This window comes from Thunnus albacares, chromosome 15 (genome assembly GCF_914725855.1).
Source record: "Thunnus albacares chromosome 15, fThuAlb1.1, whole genome shotgun sequence".
In the NCBI taxonomy this organism is placed as follows: domain Eukaryota; kingdom Metazoa; phylum Chordata; class Actinopteri; order Scombriformes; family Scombridae; genus Thunnus; species Thunnus albacares.
In genome coordinates this window covers 1,712,942-1,727,042 of record NC_058120.1, presented here as the reverse complement: position 1 = coordinate 1,727,042, position 14,101 = coordinate 1,712,942, and the positions used below count along the sequence as shown (strand labels likewise).

Here is a 14,101-nt window from a genome sequence, read left to right as displayed (position 1 = left end):
GCGATAAGTAAATTCATTGAAACAGAAACCGATCCACCATGCAGTACAAGGTCATGAGTGGATTTTGACACTGTTAGGTTTAGAGAATTTTTGTCAGTATTGTTCACTACAGTCTTAATGATGATGAATTTTTCTGTCCAGATCAATAACACTATAATCAGTTATGTGATGTGATGTGATATAGTGATGTGTATATTATAAAGGGAAAGTCACAAATGAGTATGTTTCAAGCAGGGGAGGAATTTAATGGGGGCCATGAGCACCATGCCCCCTCAGTTTGGCCTTATGCGCCTCAAAAAAATGATATGTCCTGCAGCCACAGTAGCCTTGATGCCTCGCCTACACTGCCCCAGCTGATTTCACTTTTTTCTCCTCTGCCTCTTTCCTGTCGCTACAATTTTTAGAACCAGTGTCTGAGATTCTGAATTCTTATTGGGCAACATCAAGTGAAACGCTGCACACATAACCAGTGTTGGTTACTTTTGACTCACGAATTCTAACAAATATTGGTGATTTGTAAATAACAATACATTATTTTGTGAAATAAACAGCCCCCCCCCCCCCAAACATTTTTTTCTCTCTACATAGCAAGACCGACAAATGAATATAATAATATAATAATATTTTACAATAATACAATAATATTTTATGATATATTACAATGAAACATTCAGCTATGTATCAAATGATATTAACAAAATTAAATGGAGGAGACCAGAATAAAAAGGACACAGGAGTAGAAAGGCAGAATGGTCATTTATTTATTTATTTTTGGAGAGAACATGGACAGTGCGTAATACCTCCAGTAGATGGCTGCCATGCAATGAAAAGGATGCAGGCTGCATTTCAACCGCCATTATCTGTATTTATTTTACAATATTCAAATTAGTATTGAGATAGAATTTATTCCAGTAAAATAAAAACTCATACCAAAAATCTTTGGTACCAACTAGCACACTAAACGAAGCATCACTCTGTAAACTCTGTCATAACCTGGAGTTACAGATCATCCATTGAAATCAATACTCATCGCGGAACATTGTGAAACAACAAAAACTGTTACTAATTTTCTCTATCGCACTTTACTCCAATAAGAATTTAACTGATTCAATGTAATTCTACAGATGCCCTGTGGAGGGCAGCTTTGCTGCGTCTAATCTGCCGCAAATTTCATCAAAAGAAGAAGAAGACCGCGACTTCCTGTTTGTGTTACCTTGTTTCAGACTGCATCCGGTTTGTGTGCTAAATGAAAATACATTAACTACACTGAGGCTGGAAACCTTTTGTTTAATCGTTATTTGGGCCAGAATGAGTAAGTGTCTTTTATCTTACAATAGTTGACTCGTTAAGATACATTACACTAGCCACTCTACGTAATAGTATTGTTTTATTAGCTAAATAAACCGCCCCAAATTGATCATCAGGAGACGTCTCTCGTAAATAAAATGGTGACTGTAACGTTATACATGATAGTTTAAAGAGCGACTAGTGAAAGTAATATGTGCCATTCTTCGATATTTGGGTTGGGTTGGTCCTGAGCTATCACTGAGCTTCTTTCCAGGAAGCTTGACACATTAGTATGATATAATAAACGTAACCGCATCTTTATCTTTATGAAGATGTTCTGAAATGACAATAAACAGAGAAGCTGTCGGCAGCTGTTACTGTCCTCTCTCTGCTTCTGTTTGGGAGAACATTCAAACTGTAACGTTACACCTCTTTTTAAAGTTGGATATAACTCATTATAAAATACTGTTGACCTGAGCAGCATCATGCTTTTAACGTTACTTTTTACAGTTCACCTCAGCTCTCACGTGGAAAATATGAAGTATATGGGAACTTAGAAACACTGCAACAAGAAAAAAAAACTACTCAGAGTGTTTATGTTTGAAACCATTCACGTACCTGTAGCAAAGTGCTGAGTACTTCTACTCAAGTACTGTTATTAAGTACAATTTGAGGTACTTGTACTTTGAGTCTTTCCATGTGATGCTACTTTATACTTCCACCCCACTACATGTCAGAGGGAAATATTGTACTTTCTACTCCACTACATTTATTTGACAGCTTTAGTTACTTTTCAGATGAAGATTTGACACAATGGATAATATAACAAGCTTTTAAAATACAACACATTGTTAAAGATGAAACCAGTGGTTTCCAACCTTTTTGTCTTTTGACGTCTTACAAAAAGCAGTGTGTAGTCGGGGTCACATTTCACATGTCTATGAGTTGTTAACAGCTCCACCAAATAGTGATTTTTCCCTCTAAACTTCTCACATGCTTTCATTTCAATAAATGTTCAAATGATCCAATATTTCAGCAAAAATCAAAGATTAGAGAAAAAGTCCAAAAACTGAAAACAGATTTGTGTATCAGAACTTTGTTTTTTCTTCTTTCCTCTCCCATTAATCATCTCACCACCCCTCAGATTTATCTGCTGACCCTTTGGAGGGGCCCGACCCCTAGGTTGGGAACCACTGGACTAAACTAGCTAACTGTATATAAAGTAGTGTAAACTAGCTCCACCTCCAGCAGCTACAACAGTAACATGCTGCTCTAACACTGATGCTTCACTATTAATAATCTAATGATGTCATATATAATAATATATCAGTCAGAGGGACCAAACCACTACTTTTACTGCAATACTTTAACTACATCAAGCTCATAATACTTATGTACTTTTACTGCAATACTTTAACTACATCAAGCTCATAATACTTATGTACTTTTACTGCAATACTTTAACTACATCAAGCTCATAATACTTATGTACTTTTACTGCAATACTTTAACTACATCAAGCTCATAATACTTATGTACTTTTACTGCAATACTTTAACTACATCAAGCTCATAATACTTATGTACTTTTACTGTAGAAGGATTTTTCATACGGGACTTTTAATTGTAATAGAGTATTTTACATTGCTGTATTGGTACTGTTACTTAAGTAAAGGCTCTGAATACTTCTTCCACTGCTGACTACAGTACATATGATGTTATATAAGGTGTTTGCATGTCCTTGCAGCTGTGGCCATGAGCTTAACGTGTCCAGGCCTGTACTGTGGCAGGATGATGGTCAATGGATCAGTGGAGGGAGACTGTGGTGTGAGTACTGAACATCAGACGTGTGTGTGTGCAAAAAAAAAACGGAATTGTTGTAATTGTGGGTCTATACTAAACACTGTAAAAGAGACAGTTGTAAGTTGTTGAGAAGACTCTTCTCATATCTGGTCAGTCTACAACTGGAGCAGCTCTCTCTCTCTCTGTATTATACATTTACATTCATAACAGCTGCATGGATGAATAAATGAATACCCAGCAAACTCTTCACATACAGCATGTGAGCTAATAGGAATAAAATGAACATCCTGTCATTCAGTGTGTGTGTGTGCATGTTGGACTTTATACAGCAGACAGCAGAATTCCCTCTCCAATCATTTTAAAGACACTCTGTGGAGTTTCTGTCCACTAGTAGCACTATGGAACAGTTTTTTAATGAGCAGCCACATGCACATATATGTGCACATTGGTGAGGCGATACACAGTTCCCCCCAATGGATTCAAACTATTCCAATCATCTACAGGTGAGAACAAGACTGCAAGCTAGTTACTGTAAACAATACAGGATTTAAAATACTGTACTTCAAAAAGTAACATTGCAAATGTTTTGTGAGGAAGGAAATGCATTCAAAACTTTTTTCACATCTCAAGAATAGACTTTCGTTTCCAAGAAAACTCCCCAGAGCTGCTTTACATGATGGAACTGACATGAAGAAGTATCAGTGGACTCACTGTGAGGAGCGGGAGTGAACATCCTTCACACTCATGAGTAATTAAGGCTTCAACTGCAAAATAAGTTTTAAAATCCATCAATGATGCAGCCTGTAAATAAACCAAAAAAAACACAATTCCCTGCTGTTCTAGCCCTCTCTGCTCTCTGCTGCCTCTTTCCACAACTGTCATGTCATGTGTGAATGAAGCTGTAAGGAACATTAGTGTAAGAGTCACCTCTGTTTTTACAAAAGCCATCACTTTAGCAGGAAGTGAAATCTCTTTTTGGCTGGCTGTAAATCAGCATATTTGTGCATGCAGACCTCCTGCACCCATAATGCACCTTGATGCCCTGAGGATGATCTCTGTTGCCATGGTAAATGGTGGAATGGAGACATGCATTAAAGGGAATTTTTGAAAAGAGAGTGACAGAGTTCTACTTCCTGTCAGCAGGTAGTGAATCCAGATGTTAAATGTGACTTTGTATAATCTCTGTAGTTGGTGTACATCCATCCGTCACCTCTGCAGGACACATATATTAGTGCTGTAAAGGGACAGACTGCTACACAGAGGATATGAGGAGAACATCAGCTTCTTCTATGTAAGGAACTGGCTTGGGAGTTTTTTGTCGGGTTGCTTCTAATCCCTCTGTGCTGTCAGGTGTGTCCTCGTGGAGAACGGGCCAACGTCCAGAAGGTGTGTGAACGCTGCACAGAGTCCCCTGAGCTCTACGACTGGCTCTATCTGGGCTTCATGGCCATGTTACCGCTAGTGCTGCACTGGTTCTTCATCGAGTGGTACTCTGGAAAGAAGAGGTGTGGACACACAGTAGAGTAGACACACACACACACACACGCATGCTTTTCTTTATTCAGGATAATGACCAACAGACAGGACAGAGGAAACTATCCAGAAACGTTTAGCTTCTGAAATATATTTTTTTAGACAGACAAGCGAAAAAATAATGGTTTAATTTCTTTTCTAATTGTCGATTTGAAGAGGGAAACCGGTTAGGGGAACAGGAAAAACAGGAAAAAACGGGAGGTGGATTACATTCTTAATTCACATGAAAAACAAAATAATTTGTTGATCCTGTTATCAAACAAGTTGAAAAGCTTTGGACGGAGGGTCCTGTGTCTAGTCTGCTGGAAAATAGAGGACATCAGTTGAGTTGGTGGTCCTTCAGTGTGGCCCAGGATGCATTGCGTTTACACTGCTGAAAGAATGTGGTCACATGCAGCCCAGACCATCTCTGAATAATGTGGTCTGAGTGATCGGATCTCAATCCATCCTCAATGTGTCTTGGGTTCGTTTACACCTGTACTTAGAGCTGTCCGCTTGTGATTGGATCACCCCAGACGGATGTTAATACCAGGTGTAAACAGGGCCACAGAGTGTTACCATCCAGCAGCTAAAGTCCATTGAACTCACATACAAAGCCAGCACTCACTAATTCTCTTCTTGCATTTTTGTGCACACAGGTTTTATGTTAAAGGACGAGTTCACAATTTTTTCAAGTGCAGTCAGGAGCCCACATGAACATGTTTTTTCTTGCTGTAATCATTCCTCCTGTTCATACTGACCATTAGAAGATCCCTTCATAATGACCTTACAATGGAAGTGATGGAGGACAAAATCCACAGTCCTCCTTCTGTGTGTGTGTGTGTTTAAAAGTTTATCTGAAGCTAATATGAAGCTTCAGCGTCCAAATGAGTCAAATCAAGTAGATATCTTTCAACGTTACAGTCGTTTTGTGTCTATACTTCCACCACAGCTCAACAGGGAAACACTGTCTGAGGAAACACAAAGAGGGAATCTGATGCTAAAAAGACTGTAAATGTGTCAGATATCCACTTGATATGATTAACTCAGATTGATGAAGACTCATATAAGCTTCACACAGACTTTTAAATGACTGTGTGGACACACTGTGGATTTTGGCCTCCATCACTTCCATTGAAAGCACATTTGAAGGATCTTTTAATATCCAGTATGAACAGGAGGAATGATTACAGCGAGGAAAACCTGACTGTTGTTTGAAGACACACTTGAAACATTGTGAACCCGTCCTTTAAAATGTTTCAAGACAATTCTGATTTATTACAGCTTGGGTCTGTTTTTTTTATCAGTTATGATAATATGTCCCTCTCCAAGGTAATGGTTGAAATCTGGGAAAACATTGACTTCACTAGTAAAGAAACATGAGTAGTAACATGATCAAACAGCTTTGAGAGACAAACCAACAGTTTATCCAGATGAGATAAACTGCTTTATTTGGAGGTCAAACTGAAAGTGGGAGTAATGTTTTATTATTACTTTCCATTAAGAGAAGAATGATTGGTTTCAGGTTTGTTGGTAGGTGAAGCAATATGATCCCTTCCCTGGAGTTATGTGAGATCAGATTCAAATCAAAATGTGTGGTATCACCTGAATTGAAGCACACAGTATAAAACTGTATATATATATATATATATATATATATACATACACACACATCACACATCACAAGTGTGAGATGTGTGATATATATATCACACAAGTGTGAGGTGTGAACATTCTTACCGTACATTCTGCACATGCATGGTTTTTGTGGTTCCCTTGGTGTTTCTTCACTAAGCGTGAGCTGGCATCAGACGTGGCTAAAACAAGAGGCACCCAGAATGCAACAGTAGCCCTCAAAACACTTCAGACTCAGTGAAAACTATTCCAGATGCTACATGCTACCGCAGTGAAGTGAGAGGTAGAAAATATAGAGTCATTTGTGTGTTAGACTGTATCGCCCCTTACTGTGTGCTTACTCTTGTTATTTGTCGCCTTCAGCTCCAGCGCTCTGCTGCAGCACATCACAGCCATGCTGGAGTGCAGCGTGTCAGCTGTGGTCACCCTGCTGGTCACAGAGCCAGTATGGATGTTCAGTATCCGCTCCTGCCGGGTCCAGATGCTGTCAGACTGGTACACCATGCTGTATAACCCCAGTCCAGACTACATCAACACATTACACTGCACCCAGGAAGCCGTGTACCCACTGTAAGTACTGACCACAGAACAGCAGGTCTCAGGTCACAACACACTGACTTTCACTGGCATTCTGGTCACCGTGTTCTAGTTTTAGAGCGGCGACTAATGATTATTTTCATTGTCAATTCATTTTCTTGACTAATCAGTTAATTTGGTCCATAAGACGTTGATGAAAATGTGGATCACTGTTTCCCAAAGCCCAAGATGACGTCCTCAAATGTCTTGTTTTGTCCACAACCCAAAGATATTCACTTTACTGTCATAGACGACTAAAGAAACCAGAAAATGTTCACGTTTAAGAAGCTGGAATCAGAGAATTTGGACATTTTTTTCTTAAAAAAAATGAAACGATTCATTGATTATCAAAATAGTTGGCAGCTAATGGATTCATTGTTGCAGCTATAAACATGTGACTTCTATTTGGAATTAAATTTGTAGCGTTTCCAACTGCTGGACATGTGAATATTCAACAGCCTCCACCAGGGCAGTCAGGAAATCCATTTTATATTTTTACATTTCCTCACCTCTCAGAAACATTCTATTCATCATAGTAACGGAAGATGCTTGTTTTATATCATGAGGCTTAGAAGATTTACCAACAATGTCAATATAAGTATTGTTCATTCAAATATTGGAACAGTGTGCTCTTCTACAGAAACTGTCTCCCATTCACACTGTATGTGTCTGTAGGGGAGATGTGGTGATTTGTCTCATTGTTCAGTAATCCTTCCAGCTGCAACGAGCGACTGCTCTTCAGTGAGCTCGCTGCTCCTCCTGTCATTCAAAATCTCCACGTCCTTAAAGTGGAACTCAGAGTTTTTTTACCTTCTGCTGCATTTTATCAGCTCAGTGTGAAATTTGACTTATGTGTGAAAATGAAGGAAGTCAAAAATAGATAGATGGAAACATGCTTAACACCAACATATCGGGAACCAAAATGACGACAGAAAAAATAAAAGCATCAGGAGAGCAAGACCCCGTTAATCATCATTTTTGCTTTTCTCTTTCAGCCCCATTTTTAGACCATATTTGTTAACATTTTGGCAAATAGTCTCCAATAAACATCTGCTGAATCAGCAATTAGCAGCTCCTGTTTGCAGTGTAACATGGATGTACAGACGACTATCCCTGGATACTGAAGAAAACTAAAAATGTGATGATTGTCAGTTCTGAAGCCTCTGTTAAGCTCACCTTCAACTCTCCAGCACCACCCCGGGGCATGCTTTTGGCTTTGTCCTGCTACAGATCATATGCTTTCCTCATTTCCCCATGGTTCAAATGCTGTCCAGAACCATGAAGAGCACATTCCTCACCTCCCTCAGAATCAATGTGTCTCCAACTGCTCCATCCAGTAGGAGAAGCTGTAGTTCAGTACCAGGTCTGTGGTAGAGAATGTGAACATTGCTGACGGCAATAGACACAACATAATCAATCATGATCTTTGTGAAATCCTCTCTTCCAACATTTCTTTAGTGCTTCAGAGACGCCCCGTGGCTCTGTGGTGTTACTAGGCCGCAGCCTCTCCTCATTAATGGGGATGCGAAAGTAATGTTTTCCCAGAGTTTACAATCATAATACTGATAGAGTCTCTATATAAAGAGAGAACAGTACTTGCACTTTAATCATTCATGAGTGGAATAACCTGCTCAAAGCTTCAAGTCCTAATATATGAAGATAGCTGCAGAAGATAAACCCTGGAAGTGAAGCAGAGAGGAGTTTCATTTCTTTGATCAATCAACTATTCACTTGCACAGTTAGAGAAATGCATGTGCAGTGTTAAACTGAATATGTAAACATTGTGAATATGCTGATGTTTTCTGATACAGTGTAGTATGTACCTGCAGTTTTACTGTGATCCATAGGAAAGTTTTATGGATAAAAAGGCAAACTGATGAAAGCTATAAGTGGAATACTGTGTAGTCCCATAGGTGGAACTCATAAGAAGTGTAGAATGTGAAACTCATACTTCTCAGTGAGAAAGGTCTTTATTGAATTATAGCTTAATTGCTCATTGACAGTGTCTGTGACTGAAGTTCCTCTTTGTTTGTTTGTTTATTTGCACAATATAGAAATAGAAGATAAAATATAACAGATAAAAAATATAACAGGTTAAATCACAAGGAAATATTCATACAACCACAAGAGATGCCAAAAAGCCATCATCATCATCATCATCACCACAACAACATCATATTTCAGGAGCAAAATATCTACAGTCAACATCCATGTGCTTATCTGTGCAAAGCAGAAACTGTGGACAGGAAGTGTGATGCTTCACAATAAAAAACATTTGAAACAAAGAGAGAGGAACTAAAAGTTAACAGTGAGGAAAAAGCTCTGAGCATAAATTTACAAAATTACTGGAGTTCCAGATTCTAGGACCCCTGTTAAAAATTCTGAAACTGATGATAGAAGGCAGGGTTAGGGTTAGGGTTAGGACCAGGGTTAGGGTTATGGTTAGGGTTAGGGTCAGGATTATGGTTAGCGTTAGGGTTAGGGTTAGGACCAGGGTTAGGATTATGGCCAGGGTTAGGGTTAGTACCAGGGTTAGGGTTATGGTTAGGGTTAGGACCAGGTTTAGGGTTAGGGTTAGGGTTAGGACCAGGGTTAGGGTTAGGGTTAGGGTTAGGGTTAGGACCGGGGTTAGGGTTAGGGTTAGGACCAGGGTTAGGGTTAGGGTTAGGGTTAGGGTTAGGACCGGGGTTAGGGTTAGGGTTAGGACCAGGGTTAGGGTTAGGGTTAGGGTTAGGGTTAGGGTTAGGACCAGGGTTAGGGTTAGGGTTAGGGTTAGGGTTAGGGTTAGGACCAGGGTTAGGGTTAGGGTTAGGAAATCACCATAAATACACTCAGCAACCTCAAGTTTATTTTTTGTAGTTGATAAATCTTTTTCAGTTTTGTTTTGCGTGTACTCGTCAGAGCCATATTGCAGTAACTTATATGAGGATAAATAATGAAGTAATTGAGTATAATGTAGAGCTGAAATTAAGTATCTAGTTTTGCCAATAATTCCTGTTTTTTGCTATTTTTGATGAGATAATATTAATATGTAATTTGTACATCAGTTTATTATCTATAATTACTCCAAGGAATAGTGTAGAAGTGGCTCCCTCACAAAGCACATTATGTATATACATTATGTATGTTAATAGATTTGTTTGTTAGGCCCAAATAAAATAAAGTGAGTTTATTTATCTTAAATCATTTTGATATATGATTTAGTTCATTATTCAAGATGGCAGTCAAGTTAATTTGCCTTTAAATAAAATATTGTATATATTTTCTCTTCCTCAGCTACACCATCGTGTTAATCTACTACGCCTTCTGCTTGGTGCTGATGATGCTGCTGCGTCCTCTGTTGGTGAAGAAGATTGCGTGTGGTCTGGGCAAATCTGATCGCTTCAAGAGCATCTATGCCGCTCTGTACTTCTTCCCCATCCTCACTGTGCTGCAGGCTGTGGGAGGAGGACTGCTCTGTGAGTATCAGTTAGGGCTGCTCACTATTTCAGAGTGGAGTTGTTTTACTGATTGCAGAAGCAGCAGTATTCATCTGTTCAGCTTCCACAACAAAGTAACCGAACAGGTTGAGCAGCTGTGAGTGACAGTCTGTGTGTGTTTCAGACTACGCGTTTCCCTACATCATACTGGTCCTGTCTCTGGTCACGCTGGCTGTTTACATGTCTGCCTCTGAGATACAGGTACTGTTTGTTTCTGTGTTCATAATTTTAAAAAATTCTTTTGACACGTGTCATTTATGTGAGTAATTTTTACTGTAAAAGTCAGTGAGAAGTTCTTGAATTAGGTTTTTGAATGTGTGTGTTATTTAGAGTCTGGAGTGTGCCATCACAGTAATTATAGACCTTTTCTATGATTCACTTTAATCATGGTTAATTCATAAAATCAAATATTTCATAAATATTATTAATTTAATAAAACTTAAATTATGCATGAAAAAACTCATAATTAAATTGGCCAGTTAATAATTCAAGCAGTTCAGAATTAACAATAAAAACTTGTAATGTGTAAATCAAATGCAGAAAGACTTTTAAATTAGACTTTGATATTCTGTTGAACTAATGTTCATTCTTATCACACTCTGGTTCACAAGCTACAAAACCTTTTCACTTTTCATTTAGTGATTGCTTTCATTAAAAGGAAAATCATATTCAAAATAAATGAAGTCCAACTGACACAGCAGCAAAAGGAGCTCTGATTGGCTCATACTCCAACAAATTATAACAGCTGGTTGGTTTTTAATACGTTATTTAAATTAATATTTAATTAGCAATTTATAATATATTTGTCAACTGCATCAGTTTATGAATCTATATCTATATTGTAACTCTCCAGGTATGGTCTGCTATCTAGATGGATTTAGAAGGGGAAAAAGGATGGGCTTCATTTTTACAAACTCCAAGCTGTTTAGAAACTTGATTGGAATTCTTGAGAGTAGGTAACGTTAGATCTCCTGGTGTTATTACCAACCTGTTCCTCTCTCTCTCTGTGTCCTCCATCTCTTCCAACCTCAGTCTTTTAAGAACCTGGTTGCTAAGAAGAAACGTCTGGTCGTGCTGTTCAGCCACTGGCTGCTCCATGCGTACGGTATCATCTCTATCTCTCGACTGGACAAGTTGGAGCAGGACCTGCCGCTGTTGGCCCTCGTGCCAGGTCCCGCCCTGTTCTACATCGCCACCGCCAAGTTCACCGAGCCCAGCCGCATCCTGTCTGAGGGCGGCAACGGACACTGAGAGATGAATTTTCATTCATTGCTGCTCTAAAATCTTTCAGCTTCTGATTCTGAGCCATCAGTAGAGACAGAGCAGGTTTGAATTAGAGTTAATGTGATCAAACTTGCTCAAACTGTTAATGTCCATGTAGTGATGACATCACGAGGTTTTCAGCATGGCTGCACGTTTAATGTTGGGGAAACAACTTCATGATCTCCTGCTCTAGGCTTTTAATCATTAGTGTGTTTCCATTCATGACTTGTAAACAGGCCACAAGGTCACTGATTGGTTTGTCGGATGAAGGCATGTTAAGTGTCGTCTTCTTTAAACAGAAATCTTCCACCGGATTATTATTCATGAAAACTAGCTCCTCACTCTTTTTGCATGATCCAAGTGGAGAGCTTGAGTACCCACATAACTATTTACAATATTTCATGTTAGCATGGCTGCAATTAAAGATTATGTTTATTCAAAGTAGATTATCAATTATTTTTCAATTATCATTTGAAAATAATGACAAATGCCAATCACAGATTTCCAAGCAGAGCCTTAAATGATGTATTTGATCTGTCCAACAGTCCTAACACCTGAAGTGATAATGAAGCCAAACAGAGTGGAGAGGCTGGAACCAGAGTTTGGTATTTTTACTGTATTTTCTATGAGCCAAACAGCTTATTGATTATTGATACGTTTCCGGCTCTACATCTTATCTCATTCAAATCCTGTTTTTTGAGGAGTCCCATCTTTCCTGCCTATCTTATATTTATTTAACATCCACCATCAAAGGGGGTTGACATATTTCTTTTTTTTTTATATATATATTTTTGTGCACCTTGTACATTTTCTTGTGAGAAAATGAAATGAAAAGTTAAGAGTGTCCTGATTGCTCAGAGCACCTCAGGCTGAGGTAAAGAGACTCACTCAGCTTCATGTATATAATAAAATGTCATACATCCAGGTAGGTGATTGTAAAAATGTAAATAACGTGTGTGCTTGTATATTCTACTGCATTGTATCGCCCTAAAGATAAACACTGACACTGTCGATAGAGCAGCAGCTGTCTGTGGTGTGTTATGTTGTTTCAGCCTGTCTGATCAACCATCACTTGTTTTTTTTCCCCGATCCTGCCCTGAAGCGAAGTGTGATGTTTGTACAGCTTACATGGGTTAGTGGAAGGTGTGTGTACATTCATGTAAATCTATATATGTTTGTAAATAGTGTGTGTTCGGCTCTGTTGGCTCTACAGTGAGTGTAAAATTCAGTCAACCTACCTGTACAGTTTGAAGTCGACTTGTTCTCTGTATCTGCTCACTGAACCCTGTCAGTGTGAGCTCACACCTCAAGTATTTATGAGTCTCATAAACGTATATCTGCCTGATATTTGACTACCTCAGGTTAATGTAAGACAGCTCCATCCACAGTACATGCAGAGCAGACATCACTGCACCAGTGTTCTGTTCTCACAAGCGATTAGAAGTACTGGAGTCGAGCACAAGTTAACCACATAACTGCAGGAATTGTTTGGAACACTGGGTGTTTTTTTTTGACAACACAAAGGTGCTCAGAAAAATCAAGAAATGGAAACATCTATAATTCCATGACAACTGTTCAAACTCTGTCTGCTGAGGAACATAGTGTGATGTGATCAAAAGCTCAGACATGGCTATTAATGGACCATGTGGTGAGACAAGAACGCACTTTCACTCAATCAAATGTTTTTTGTTGTGTGTGTTAATGATAATGTAGGTTTTCTGCACTTTTCTTTCCTTTTGATGTGCCTTTCTACCCGCCATCCCTTCCTTTTCCTCTCTTTTCTTTGTGCTTTCCAAACCTGCCAGGGGTAGGGTGACGAATTTTACACTCAGATTTTTGGCATCAAAGACTTAATATTTAAAAGCCCTACAGACCACCTTCAAACAAATGTTGTAGTGACTTGTTTTTTTGTATTTAATGTTAATGTTTCATGAGGCTTCTCCACAAATAAATGCAAACACAAAGAGGACCTGGAGTCTTAGTTGCCGGATAGTTCTACAACATGTTTTTGCTCTAAGTTCATTTAGGAGTGACACTTGCAGAAGCGTCACAACATATAGTAATGATTCAGTATTTCAGTGTGTTTATAAGAATCTATTCTATCAAGATTTGCTTAATTTAATTTGGCTGTTGATTTTGAGTTAGAGCAAAGACCTTTTCTGAAAGACTTGTCAGTTGGAGGAAGTGTGACTTGACAACTTCGGTGACTTGTTTGTCAAAGGAGAGTTCATATCTAACACTACACCCAGGTTTTGGGCTGCAAGTAAACAAGGAGGCAAGACTGTTCAGTAGAGAAGATGTGGCTAATACAATTATTTATTGATATATTTTATTGATTTTTATTTAGCTGGAGTAAGTTTTGGGATGTTCAGCACTTGATTCCTGATAAAGACATTGGGTGATTAGGCTGCATTCTTCACAGTTTTTAATGCGACATAGATCTGAGTGTCATCTGCATACAAATGATAAGAAATATGTTTGCAATTATGTACTAGTGGGAGCATTATATAGAGAACAACAGGAGGCCAAGGATTGAGCCTTGGGGGA

General features: G+C 38.7%; 1 protein-coding gene across 1 annotated transcript; it reads left to right on the top strand.

Annotated features, from left to right (window-relative positions):
- Positions 1 to 1,198: 1,198 nt before the first annotated feature.
- LOC122998690 (jnk1/mapk8 associated membrane protein) lies at positions 1,199 to 13,523 on the top strand. The gene is made up of 7 exons (XM_044375655.1): positions 1,199 to 1,312; positions 3,034 to 3,113; positions 4,440 to 4,594; positions 6,600 to 6,806; positions 10,089 to 10,270; positions 10,416 to 10,492; positions 11,324 to 13,523. The coding sequence occupies exons 1-7, from the start codon at positions 1,309 to 1,311 to the stop codon at positions 11,540 to 11,542; spliced, it is 924 nt and encodes a 307-aa protein (XP_044231590.1). The 5' UTR covers positions 1,199 to 1,308; the 3' UTR covers positions 11,543 to 13,523.
- Positions 13,524 to 14,101: the final 578 nt, after the last annotated feature.

Bases quoted from the DNA above. Each gene is read 5' to 3' on its own strand.
- LOC122998690 (XM_044375655.1), top strand. The intron at 3,114-4,439 runs GTGAGTACTGAA...CTGTGCTGTCAG, and splicing joins CAGTGGAGGGAGACTGTGGT to GTGTGTCCTCGTGGAGAACG. The intron at 6,807-10,088 runs GTAAGTACTGAC...TCTCTTCCTCAG, and splicing joins CAGGAAGCCGTGTACCCACT to CTACACCATCGTGTTAATCT.